General features: G+C 38.7%; 1 protein-coding gene across 3 annotated transcripts in view; it reads right to left on the bottom strand.

The window, feature by feature from the left end:
• The window catches only part of GET1 (guided entry of tail-anchored proteins factor 1), a 66,128-nt gene that overhangs the window by 4,704 nt on the left and 47,155 nt on the right, over positions 1-14,269 (bottom strand). For 2 of the 3 annotated variants that reach the window (XM_088144693.1, XM_088144691.1), the window contains 4 exons: positions 9,639-9,719; positions 3,019-3,093; positions 2,014-2,100; positions 12-41 (listed from right to left, as the gene is read on the bottom strand). In XM_088144693.1, coding sequence (XP_088000819.1) covers positions 12-41; positions 2,014-2,100; positions 3,019-3,093; positions 9,639-9,719 — 273 coding nt within the window. The remainder of the gene's footprint in view (positions 1-11; positions 42-2,013; positions 2,101-3,018; positions 3,094-9,638; positions 9,720-14,269) is intronic. The other variant, XM_088144692.1, reaches the window with a different exon arrangement.

Here is a 14,269-nt window from a genome sequence, read left to right as displayed (position 1 = left end):
TGTTACTATACTTCTGTTGCTGGCTGTTCTTTATCTTCTTTCTGCAACAGAACATTAAAGACTATTCTTAAAAGAGATTTTAAAAGAAAGCCAAAAAATGACAACAATACTATCATTAAGATAAATCAGTGTTATTCTCATTACCACAGTGAAAACCATTAGCATCACCTGTATTTATTGACTCTCCAATTGCATAGCATGGGATGGGTTGCTGGCTACAGAATTCAGCATTCTGTGAACATTAGATTTAAAAAAACAACAACAACAAAAGTTTGTTGGAAAGACAGGTTTGAAAATCAACCATCTAGTGGAGAGGATATCAGAAGGTATGAGGACAGGTCCTTATCCTTCTCCACTGCTTGTTGGAAGATATTAATATATGAAAGAAGTTCAAACATTTATTCCACCTGCATGTAGAGGTTACAGAAGTTGGGTTATATTGGCACAGCTTTGGTTAACCGGGTGTCAAATATTGCCAATTCTGGCCCTTCTATTTCTTCTTGCTTTGTTCTGCTTCTTCTATGCTGGATTCCACTACTACTCCTGGGGAAGAGGATCAAGGGCAGCAGGTCTTCTGTTGTTTATTTACTTGCCCAGCTTTCCATAAGGGTTTAGAGAGGTGTGCTGGTAGGGACTAGCATGTGAAAGAGGCAAGAAGAACAGCAACCGTGTTGGTATTTGCAGTGCAACTCTGCCAAGCCAATTCTTGACGACAGTCCTGCTAAATGTCATGTAATGTTTAATTCTGGTTAAAGCTGGAAATGAATTTAAACATAAGGAAAGAAGGGACAGACGGTGTGTAATTCATTTTAAAAATGTTATTCCTGCAGCAGTGCTGAGAACACTATTGTTTTGGTTTCGACATCCTCCTTGCACTGCAACCAATTCCAACTTGGAATTGCAGATAAAAGGGCTTATTTTTGTTCTTCCAGAAAGAAGAGTTACTCATCAGCCCTCATCAGTTATTTGCCTGGACGTATGAGGCTTGAAATGATGTAGGGAATGGGACTGCATGTGCTGCTTTCATTCCTTATTCTTCCCAACCTTCATATATTCAGCTGCGAGGTCTGAATAAGAGATATACAAGTATTTGCTTGACCATCAATGCAAGGCTCTGCACAATTCATGCTAATCCTTATTTGGATTCCTAGTAGTGTGGAGAGCTGTATGTGCAAGGCAAAGCAGGTACAGTTTCATATCGTATCTCCCAGCTGCATGTGTGGAGGTCACGAACAGCAAAGTTCAGGACTACCCTTGATTTTGGGGGGGAGGGCTGAGGGACACTAGGTGAATGGGACCCCATCACAACTGTGGATGAAGTAAGCTTCTTTTTAACAATGGTACACCTATTTTAGGGCTTACACTTCAAAACTGCAGGACATTATGCTGTCAGTTTTTAGCAAATATGTTCAAAGAGGATTCCAAGGGCCACAAAAAGGTGAGTTTGGTGCACATACAACCTGAGGGCTGTCTCAAATTCTCATGCATTCAGGTGAATCCAAACAAGGGTACCTAACTGTGGTTTGGTAGCAATGAAAATTGGGCAAAATTATGTTTTTTTTTTTTCATTTTCTGAGGTGTTTAGAAAGAAGATATGACATTACCTCTAGCCATGAACTGATATCCTTTTCTAAATGTATAGAAAAGTTCCAATGCGTGGGGTCTTTGTATAATAGCTTATGCAGTCAAAGTAACACCACCCCTGCAGAACCACCAGGTATCAGCAGTTTTAGGGGAAACCCAACGTTTGGAGAGTATCTATTTAGGAAAAAGGGGAGCTGAACCACCAAAATCAGTCTGTGGTCCATGAGTATGGAATGCTGAGTAGCATCGGGGGGGGGGGCGCAAATCAGTGGGGAGAGGATATGGAAGGGGACAGGCTGAATTCTGCAGCAACCACTTTGTTGTAGGTCACATTTCTTCATTCAAAGACTCCATTCTTGCACAAAACGTAGAGAAGTAAAATTGAATGAGAAAAATTTTGAATAAAACTGGCAAGAGAAAGAAAATAACCTGTTCTTCAGTAGCCTCAGCCTTGGCCTCAGCCTCATCTTCTGCTTGTATCTCATTTTCTTCAGTAACTGAAGATTTTTCAGTCTCCTGGCAACATGAGTAACGTTAGAGAGTTAGAGAAAGAGATTAAATAAGCAAGGAATTGCTCAATTCTTAAACATATCTAACAAGTCTTATGGAACTGACTCAGTGATGAGGATTATCATGATTTTAAATAATCTGATTTGGTTAATTGAATTTTTAAAGGCATAGTTGAGTGATACCTGCCCTAACCTTCTGAGCTTGCATACTCTTTTGTGTTATATTGGTTAGACACACATTCATAGATTAATATGGCTATTTTTTTATTCAATCAGGCATGCTATTTCAAGTTTAAAATGGTTAGGCCTGCAAGGACATATTTTTCTCTCCACAGAATGGGAGCACATTATATTTCAAGCAGCATTCTGACTCACCCTGAAGAGCTGTCATGCTCAAACAGAAGCCTTATGCATGTCTTACTCATGCATAGGCCACACACATATACTGGAAGATCTGGGAGCATGCTCTTGACCCACCCTTGATATTGCACTCATGAACTAGCTGTGTTTCCTAACCAACCACGCTGAGCATGAAAGCCTGAGTAGGAAATTCTACTTGTGAGTTGGATCTCCACACAATCTGAACATCCAATTGGAGGTATCTGACCTGCCTAGAACTGCTCATCAGTAGAACTTCTTATTCAAAGCTCTGTGCTTGATCTGAGAAGTTTAGAACACCACCCCACTTCTGCAATACACATAAGCATCCTATACCTTGGCATGCACAATAGGAGAGTTTCACTGGCAATCCAGATTCTCTTGCATCTTTGCGGCCACAGTGGCCTTTTGTAGATAACAGGCAGCTAAAACCTATTATTTAAGAACTCTGTTTTTTCTCTTGAAACTAAATTCAACACAGACGTGTGCATGCATACACACACAGAGATTTAAATGATTCTTGCTATATAGAAAAGAAATGTATTGCCTCTGCAATTTTGTGCTCTTCTCCAGAAATATCCCCATTTGGCACAGTCGGTACCTCCTCTGTAATCCTCCCTTCCTGTGCAAAGGGATACAAATGATATTTGAGATCTTCTCGAAACTATGTACAAGCAAGTGAGCCAGGCAGTTTCGTGGCCTGAAACACTGCAGTGATAGACTCAGCATACATAGTTATACTCTTAGGCCTTAAAAAAATGCAGCAGGAACCAGGACAGTCACTGGTTCTCTCACCCACTCCTTTCCTGTTTATTGTCTGACTCCCTGGAATACACAGCATCCAAAGGAATAGAAGGCATAGAATAACTTAGAGAAAGCACTGAAGTATTACCTCATCCTTCACTGATAGGTAATGAGCTTTTTTGGTTATGATAACCCTTATAGAGACTGCATTGGACAGAATTAGGCTATTGCCTCAGGCAACAGATGCTAAAAACAGAGTGGCTGGATTCATGCATTGCACTAAGCTATGAATAATGGTTTACAAACCACAATGGTTCAGTTTACACATCACCCTAATCCAAACCCAAACAGGCTACATTATTGCTTAGTGCAATATGTGAACCCAGCCAGTCCATGGATGCGGTTTTTATTTTTTTTTTTGTGGCGGGGGGGTGGTCAAGGCCAGTCCCTCACCTTTGAATGGAAATGGGGATATTGACTTTGGACCAACTGATAGATGATGAAGATGAATTTTTAACATACTCTGTGTTAAGAATAAATATCATCTATCAGATGCAACCCAATGGCAATATTTACAGCTACAACATTTATCAGCATTGTTTGGACCAGCAGCATTTTCAGCTTCTGAGATGCCTGAGATATTAGAACAACTTGTTCAACCCTTTAAAACTACAAAACCTACTATTAGTATGTATAGGTATTTGTTATCAATAAATCAATTTGATATGCAGATGTTAAGGGATGAGTGGAATAAAGAATTAGAGGTCTCTGTATTGTGTAGACAATGGGAGAGTGTCTTAACTTCTATAGCAAGAGTGTCAATAGACCTTAAACTGGGACTTATACAACAAAAAATAATAATTTAGTATTTATTGGACTCCACTATGTCTGTATAGAAAAAAGATTGTCAAAAACAACATTTTGTTGGAGATGTAAAAAGGACAATGCCTCTTTAAAACATATGTCTTTACAATGTTCTATACTTACTAAGTTTTGGGAGAAAGTAGTGGACCTTATAAGTTTATACTTTCAGAGGATAATATTCTCTTGAATTATATACTATGGCTAAAAGACTGATATTGCAGCATTGGAAAGATAAATATATGGCCCCATTTATTCAATGGATTGAAGACCTGATTGCACTTGCCAGTTATGAGTGGACTGTCTAGACGTAGACTTTATATGGACAAGTACAGTGAAATATGGGACTCATTTATACAAAATACAGTAGGTTAAAAAGAAAACTTCATAGTCACATAAACCTATTAGAAATATATATGTACTTGAATAATATTTGCATTAGATAAGCATATATAGAATTGTAATTGTCTATTGTTATAATGACATTAACACTTTTTTCTCTTTGTTGTATTTCACTTTTTTGTTAAAGCACTTTTTATATGCTTTTTTCCTCTTTTTGTAATTAAAAATTTAAATAAATACATAAATACATAAATAGGCCAGTCCCTCATCTCTTCCCATCTTTTGAAAGACTGCGAGTATGTTGCAGTCTACCTGTGCCCCTTGTTGTTGTTGTTTAGTCGTTAAGTCGTGTCCGACTCTTCGTGACCCCATGAACCATATTGCGCCAGGCCTTCCTGTCCTTCACTGCCTCCCTGAGTTTGCTCAGTTTCATGCTCATTGCTTCAATGATGCTATCTAACCATCTCATCCTCTGCCGTCCTCTTCTCCTTTTGCCTTCAATCTTTCCCAGCATCAGGGTCTTCTCCAAAGAGATCTCTCTTCGCATTAGGTGACCAAAGTATCTGAGCTTGAGCTTCATTATCAGTCCTTCCAATGAACAATCAAGGTTAATTTCCTTTAAGATTGACTGGTTTGACCTCCTAGCAGTCCAGGGGACTCTCAAGAGTCTTCTCCAGCACCACAGTTCAAAGGCATCAATTCTTCGGCGCTCGGCCTTTTTTATGGTCCAGCTCTCACAGCCATACATTACTACTGGAAAAACCATAGCTTTCACTATGCGGATCTTTGTTGGCAAGGTGACGTCTCTGCTTTTTAATATGCTGTCTAGGTTTGCCATAGCTTTCCTCCCAAGGAGCAAGCGTCTTTTAATTTCATGGCTGCAGTCTCCGTCTGCGGTGATCTTGGAGCCCAAATAAATGAAGTCTGTTACTGCTTCCATTTCTACCCCTTCTATTTTCCAGGAATTGATGGGTCCAGATGCCATGATCTTAGTTTTTTTAATGTTGAGTTTCAAGCCAGCTTTTGCACTCTCCTCTTTCACCCTCATCAAGAGGCTCTTTAGTTCTTCTTCACTTTCTGCCATTAGGGTGGTATCATCTGCATATCTGAGGTTGTTGATGATTCTCCCTGCAATCTTGATTCCAGCTTGTGATTCTTCCAGCCTGGCATTTCTCATGATGTACTCTGCATATAGGTTAAATAAGCAGGGTGACAGTATACAGCCTTGTCGTACACCTTTCCCTATTTTGAACCAATCAGTTGTTCCATGACCGGTTCTGACTGTTGCTTCTTGGCCCGCATACAGATTTCTCAGGAGACAGGTAAGGTGGTCTGGTACCCCCATCTCTTTAAGAATTTGCCACAGTTTGTTGTGATCCACACAATCAAAGGCTTTTGCATAGTCAATGAAGCAGAAGTAGATATTTTTCTGGAACTCTCGTGCTTTCTCCATTATCCAGCGAATGTTGGCGATTTGATCTCTAGTTCCTCTGCCTCTTCGAAACCCAGCTTGTACATCCGGTAGTTCTCGGTTCATGTATTGCTGAAGCCTAGCTTGTAGGATTTTGAGCATAACCTTGCTAGCATGTGAAATGAGTGCAATTGTGCGATAGTTTGAGCATTCTTTGGCATTGCCCTTCTTTGGAATTGGAACGTAAACTGACCTTTTCCAATCCCGTGGCCACTGTTGCGTTTTCCAAACTTGCTGGCATATTGAGTGCAGCACTTTAACACCATCATCTTTTAGTATTTTAAATAACTCAGCTGGAATACTGTCATCTCCACTAGCTTTGTTGTTAGCAATGCTTCCTAAGGCCCACTTGACTTCACTCTCTAGGATGTCTGGCTCAAGGTCAGTGATCACACCAGCGTGGACATCAGGGACATTAAGATCTTTCTTGTATAGTCCTTCTGTGTATTCTTGCCACCTCTTCTTAATCTCTTCTGCTTCTGTTAGGTCCCTGCCTTTTTTGTCCTTTATCATGCCCATCTTTGCACTAAACGTTCCTTTCATATCTCCAATTTTCTTGTAGAGATCTCTAGTCTTCCCCATTCTATTGTTTTCTTCAATTTCTTTGCATTGTTCATTTAAGAAGGCCTTCTTATCTCTCCTTGCTATTCTCTGGAAATCTGCATTCAGTTGCTTATATCTTTCCCTTTCACCCTTGCTTTTCGCATTCCTTCTTTCCACAGCTATTTGTAAAGCCTCATCAGACAGCCATTTTGCTTTCTTGCATTTCCTTTCTTTGGGATGGTTTTAGTTGCTGCCTCCTGTACAATGTTACGGACCTCCGTCCATAGTTCTTCAGGCGCTCTGTCTACCAAATCTAATCCTCTAAATCTATTCATCACCTTCACTGTGTACTCACAAGGAATATGATCTAAGTCATACCTGAGTGGTCTAGTGGTTTTCCCTACATTCTTCAATTTAAGCCTAAATTTTGCAGTAAGAAGCTCATGATCTGAGCCACAGTCAGCTCCTGGTCTTGTTTTTGCTGTCTGTATAGAGCTTCTCCATCTTTGGCTGCAAAGTATATAATCAATCTGGTTTCGGTATTGACCATCTGGTGATGTCCATGTGTAGAGTCGTCTCTTGTGTTGTTGGAAAAGAGTGTTTGCTATGACTAGCTTGTTCTCTTGACAGAACTCTATTAGCCTTTGCCCTGCTTCATTTTGTACTCCAAGGCCAAACTTGCCTGTTATTCCGATTACTCCTTGACTTCCTACTTTAGCATTCCAATCCCCTATGATGAAAAGGACATCTTTTTGGTGCTAGTTCTAGAAGGTGTTGTAGGTCTTCATAGAAGCGGTCAACTTCAGCTTCTTCAGCATCAGTGGTTGGGGCATAGACTTGGATGACTGTGATATTGAATGGTTTGCCTTGGATACGCACTGAGATCATTCTGTCGTTTTTGAGGTTGTACCCCATTACTGCCTTTCCCACTCTCTTATTCACTATGAGTGCAACTCCATTTCTTCTAAGGGTTTCTTGCCCACAGTAGTAGATATAATGGTCACCCGAATTAAATTCACCCATTCCCGTCCATTTCAGTTCGCTGATTCCCAAGATGTCGATGTTCAGTCTTGTCATCTCATGTTTGACCACATCCAGCTTGCCTTGGTTCATAGATCTTACATTCCAGGTACCTATACAATATTGTTCTTTACAGCATCGGACCTTCTTTTCGCTTCCAGATACATCCACAGCTGAACGTCCTTTCGGCTTTGGCCCAGCCGCTTCACTCTTTCTGGAGCTACTTGGAATTGCCCTCTGCTCTTCCCCAGTAGCATATTGGACACCTTCCGACCTGAGGGGCTCATCTTCCGGCGTCATATCTTTTAGCCTTTTAACATTGTTCATGGGGTTTTCTTGGCAAGGATACTGGAGTGGGTTGCCATTTCCTTCTCCAGTGGACCACATTTTGTCAGAACTCTCTGTCATGACCTGTCCGTCTTGGGTGGCCCTGCACGGTATAGCTCATGGCTTCACTGAGTTACGCAAGCCCCTTCGCCACGACAAGGCAGTGATCCATGAAGGGGCCTGTGCCCCTTAAACTAAACTAATCTCAGTGGATGATTTGTCCCATGAGTAGCACTGAAATATAATGCTGTATTGCAACTTCTCGTGTAGAATGTACATTTGTATAGAAAAAATGCCATCATAACCCTGCTGGTAAAACATCTTGAGTTGGCACATCATTTTTAAAAGGAATACTATATTGCAATACTGTATCTCCACTTTTGACCAGGCAGAGAAATTTGAAGTCCAGATTAGTGCAGAAACCTACACACATTAGGATTAAGAGGGAACCTAAATTAGCATTAATCAAACTGAATACTGGTGCTGGATACAGGCTTTTGAGAGACAAGCTGCATTTTTACATGAAAAACACTTTCTTTTTCAAAAGTAGGAGAGTAATTTGTCCTGTGCAGAATTTAAGTATTTGTTTGGAGGTTGAGTCATGGCAACTGGACTTCTTTTCTTTTTGGATTGATAGCTTGTCAGTCTAGAAAGTTGGTTGGGGGGACCCCATAAATGTTTTCCAGGGTGTTTCTCAATGACATGATGGGCTTGTTGAAGGGACAATAGGAGAGTGATTAGTAGTGTCATTGGGATGTGGATGTCTTACTCCTAATCCCTCACTCATCCCCAAGTGGGTTGTTAAGTGCTGCCTCCCTGGTGATCTTGTGAAGTGGTCTTAATCTTCCTGGGAACTGATGAAAGAGCAGCATGAAAAATGGGAGACAAGTTGTGTCTGAGGCCTCCACCTCTACTGAGGGAAGGATTTTCCACTTTGGCATAAATGGATTCCTTTACTCCTCTCTCAAACCACCTATTCACATTTTGGACAGAGATCCAAATTCCACCTGGATGACAGAGAATCTTCATCAACTTAAGTATTTGTTATAACTGCATGAGTATTTATTAAAAAATGACCGATCTATTTTCAATAGTAAAGACTTATGCATTCTTATGATTCCTGCTTCTTTTGATTTAAAGGAAAAGTAGTCTTGTTTTCCCTTTAATTTATTCATCCCCCTTATTATGACATAGAAGTGTAGAATTGCACCTGTGTGATTTAATAGTCCTTAAGAAAGGATCCTGACAGCAGAAATGTCAGTCTATCCTTGCAGGACACCCAGCTGTCCCATATAATCACTGTGTTTCAAATTACACAATGCATTATAAGGGCGGAGAGGAAATTCTCAGGAAGACATTGCTTTTTAACTTAGCACTCCAGTGTGGTGATGTAAGATTACCAAGAAATATAGCACATTCCAACCAGCAATTCTCTTCTCTTCTCTTCCCCCTTCAGACATCCTGCAACATGTGTCAGTGCTACTTTCCTTTAAAGTACTGGGAGAGAGGGAGCAGTCTGTTATGGAAAGGGACAATTATTTGGCTTTTCATGAATTTCTTGATATTTTTCTAGCTTCTTGATCTTAATTTACAGTCTCAGCCTTCATACCTGTTGATCATTCAATTTAGGGTTCAACAATATCGGAAGGACTTATAGGGTGCTTACACCTGGTCTAATGGTTACATTTTAAAAGAGAGAGACCTGCGAGATGTCGGGCTCACTGGGCTATGCAGTGGTTCTCACGGGTTCTCAGTGGTTCTCACCTACCTCAGACTGCAGCTTCAATTTTTTGAAAACAGCATAGCAATTTTACAAGACAAATCAAAAGAAAAGTAAGATCCATAAGATAAATTCATACCATTGAGCCTGGTGGAGGAGCAAGTCCTAGGAATGAATAAATATAATTTTCTTCTTTTGCACAGAAAAATGAATCAAAATCCTAAAAAGGAAACAAAAATGCATAAATATGGTCTTAGCGTTTCAAATTAAGCCAATCCAATAAAGAGAAATAACTATGAAGCAAGATTGTGAGGTGTCACCTGTTGATTATCCATCCAACTGACATACAGTATTAGCATTCAGTACTATAACTCAGCTCATGGTTTTTGAGGAACAATTTTACTTCCTTCAGGCAGTGGTGGGCACTCCTGATCCACAAACAGTTTTTTTTAACATCCTGGGAACCAATTGCTACAAAATTGTAGCAGAATTTTCCACCAACTCAATTACGAAAGATATATTTCATAGATATAAATATATATACACGTACATACACACACACACACAAACACAAACCCCCACACATACACATACTTACCTCTTAACATTAATCCCCCTCCCCAAACTGGGAAAATTCCAGCCCTGCCCTCACTGGAGATGTGTATAGATAGCATCACTGCTAACTTCGCTGAAGGTCACCAAAAATATAATAATTTTAAAAAGCCCTCCAGGTTAGTTATTTTTCAGCCAAGGAACTGGAGAAAGTGAAATGGCAGAGAGGCTAATGACTGGTTACCTTTCTAAAAGCTCACTGCAGTATCCCAATCCTAGAGTAACAGTTTTCCTGCTATCACTGAAAATGAATGTCTCAGAGAAACAGGAACTGAGAATACAAGAGAGAAGATAATTTAGAAGAGACCTATTTCTAGTCTCAGAATAGGTCTCCATAAGAAAAGAAGAGATCCTCTTACTGTGCAATTTGATCATTATAGATAGCTGGATTTGTGATAGTAGTTTCTAGGTACCATCTTCTGATGCTCCGGTATTAGGCATTAATATGACTTTGAGAATTTCCTTCATCTGATTGTGTGAAATGTGTGAAGATTCACATTTTTAATTTGGATAAACAGCCTTATCAAAATGCAAAGCCATGTGTTTCAACAGAATAGAGCACTGGGATCCCCCTGCATATTTTAAAGTCTTTGTTTTTAAATCTGGACATTGTAATACCCATTTGAGCTGCTGGTATATTGCATTTCCAAATCAATGCAGCCCCTCTGAAATGTGTGCAAGTTAAAAATTTGAGGTAGTTACATAGAAAACACTCTATGTCACTATCTTTTGTTACTGATAGAAGACACAAGTGCAATCAATCTAGTACCCTCTAGATCTTTTGAATTGCATCTCCCATCTTCTTCAGTGAGAATGTGATCTAAGGATGATGGGAATAATGGTTGAACCTTAGAATAATGGTTTCAGTTGAAAGCATATACAAGAAATCACTTCTTTCACAATAGTGGCTTCTTGCTTTGCAAACCATTTTTGTCTGCCTCAGTTCTCTTCTCAAGCACACATTCCACAGAAAGCAGATACTCTTTATGTTTTGGGCTATCTTGGCTCCATTACATGGAAATGCTATATCATGCTAGTGATAACATCCTAGTGAGAATAAAGTGCTGTTGTTTTTAATCATCTGGAACGGCCCTAGATATTTAGCTGTGCTATGTCAACTGCTTGGTGCCCAAAATAACATCTTAAAGAGTCACAGATACTGTATATATCTAATTTGCTGGCTATGCGGATATTCTATAGCAGCTGTTCTTATATACAATAATTATATAGCTGTTCCCAAGGGTTATACTGGTTGAAGATTATGGGAGTGGAAATAATATTCAGTATATGGAGAGCTACAAGGTTGAAGGCTGTACATTATTTTAACTGTTGCTTAAATTAGGGCCACAAAAAATCAGACAGCAACTAGTTGATACCAGAGAAATACAATTATGTTTCAGTGCTGCCACCAAATGTTCATCTGGAGTTTTGCAGCCCATATCTGGTAGCCCTAAAACAAAGGGAATATTTCAGAGTATTGTTTCTGTATATGCACCTTCCTTAAAGTGCCATCTTCTGCTTGCCTATTGAGAAATGAATCTCAGTGTGTTCAGTGGGATTTATTCCATGGTAAATTTGCTTAGATTGCAGCAATAATTTTTTACAGGTATCTATAACATTGAATTAGAAAACTACTGAGAGAGGCTTAACTAACTAATTTCTTAACTAAGGATTCATACCAATAGATGATAATCTTAAGCAAATATACTCAGAAGCATGCTGTACTAAATTCAGTAAAATTTACACCTAGGTTTATTTATATCCCACCTTTTCTCTGAAAGTTCAAAGTGATGGACATGAGAGTTCTTCCATAATTTTATTCCCCACAAGTGTCCAATCCCTATCGTACTCTAGTCTCCCCATGATGCCCATAATAATATTTACAGTAACCAGTGTGCCATCATTCAGTCTGTACCATAAGGTAATCCAATTATGCCATCCACAGAAAATTAACTTGAATCTAACCATTATGCTCATTTTTAACACTAAATTTGTGGAAGTTTAACCCTAACCTTCCCATGATGCCCATAACAATATTTATGCTAACCACTGTCCTAGCATTCAATGTCTACCATTAGATCAACTTAATACTTACTCTACCCATAAAAAATTACCCTGAATCCAACCGTCAGGCTCATTTTTAGTACTGATTTCATGGCAGCTTAATCCTAACCCTAATTTGCCCACGATGCCATTAATAATATTTCAATAACCATTTTCCTAGCATTCAGTGTCTACCATAAGATTAATCTTACTTATTCTATCCATAGAAAATCACCTGGAATCCAACTGTCATCCTTATTTTTAGCATAGATTTCATGGAAGCTTAACCCTAATTCTAACCCTAACTCTAACCAAACTATGATTCCCATAATAATGTTTACTTTAAATATTGTCCCAACATTCAATCTCTACCATGAGATGAACCTAATACTTCCTGTAGCAATAAAAAAAAATCAACCTGAATCCAGCTGTCATGCTCTTTTTTAGTATAGATTTCAAAGAAGGTTAATACTAACCTTATTCACACCCTAATCTCTCTGTGATACCTGAATAATATTTAAAATAACTAGGGTTCTAATATTCAATCCATACTGTAAGATGAAGCTAACCCTTGTTCTATACATAAAGAATCATGTGACTCTAAGGTCATGATTATATTTAGCATAGATTTCCAGGAAGCACAAGCCTAAAACTGACCTTACCCTAACAACCATGAAAATACTGGCCAGAACCCTGAAGGTATTCTAAACCTAATACAACACTTTCCATAAAGATATCACCTTGATTCTAACCACAATACTTAGCTTTAGCATACATTTCAAGGAAGCTTCACCTCAAATCTAACCTCCTCATTATTATACTAACCATTGTCCCAGCATTAAATCTATACTGTTAGATTAAGCTTACACTTACTCTAGTGGGGGAAAAAAACGTTATGTTTAATTGTTACATTCATTTTTAGCATAGATTTTAAGGAAGATTAACCCAAACTCTAATCTTATCCTAGCAATACTGTAATGAGTGTACTTCACAGAAACCTTGGGCGAGCACTAAAATGGAATGTATTATAATCTGAAGACTAACACTTTCCATAAAATTCACCCTGATATTTGTCATGCTTATGTTTAGCAGTCAATCTCTAATATGAAATGAACCTAACACTTACTCTATCCATAAAATATCACCTGATTGAAACTATCATACTTATTTTTAGCATGGACTGGTGGGAATGTGGCTGTGCAGATATGAATGGACAATCTGGGTAAGCTTTCAAAGTACTTCCCAACATTTTCAGAGAAAGTGGCTAACTCAGAATGTCAACCTGCTTTGTGAAACACCTCAAATGCTTTGCACAGCCCTATTTCTTTTCCTCTATGAACTTGCTTAATTTGTATTGTTCATGAGTAAGATGACATTTATAAGAGGAACAATAGCATTCTCACCAGGATTTACTTTAGAGTCCATGTATTATCATTATTCAATAAACTACATTAGCTGTGTTCACACAGCATGTTTAACCATTATTAATTAAATCATGGTTTATTCAATCAATCCAGTTTTCTGAATTTATATGACACCCTGAACCATAAACTAGCCACATAGACTGCATTTGCACAACACAATAGGCTAAAATGTTGTTTCCGCTTTTATTCTGTTGAATTTTTAGAACTGGATCAGTCATGAGAAACCTGAAATAATGTAAAACTGATCTTTTTAGGAATAGTTGAGGTCCAGAATCTGAAATTTATCTATTTACAAGGAACTTTAGACATAGCATGTCTGGACTGTCCCTGAAGATCAGATTATGCAATCTAGAAAGAACCTTAATCAGTAATTAAGATCTACTCCTTCCTCTGTAGGAAAGAAGAAATTAAAGGCTATTCCTCAATAAGAACAAAAAGCAAAGAGAAGGCTTTCAATTAACATGCAAAATGATATTTTATGACCAGAACATACTTGTGAATACAGGTAGTCCCAGTTTAAGAATGAGTTCCGTTCCCAAGATCTGCCCTTAAGTCAAATTTGTATGTAGGCCAGAACAATATTATTGTATAATACTGTATAAGTAGTATTGTGTAATTAACTTGAACCATTGTGTATTTCACTCAAATCATGGTGTATTTAACTCGAATTCTGCTACAATAGGCTCCTTAA

The sequence above is a fragment of the Python bivittatus genome, unplaced genomic scaffold, assembly GCF_059951505.1.
Source record: "Python bivittatus isolate LINGU-HERP-01145 unplaced genomic scaffold, Pbiv_v1 ctg000350_np1212, whole genome shotgun sequence".
NCBI classification, from domain to species: domain Eukaryota; kingdom Metazoa; phylum Chordata; class Lepidosauria; order Squamata; family Pythonidae; genus Python; species Python bivittatus.
The sequence above is the reverse complement of the archived record's forward strand: the minus strand, read 5'-3'. Positions and strand labels throughout refer to the sequence as shown.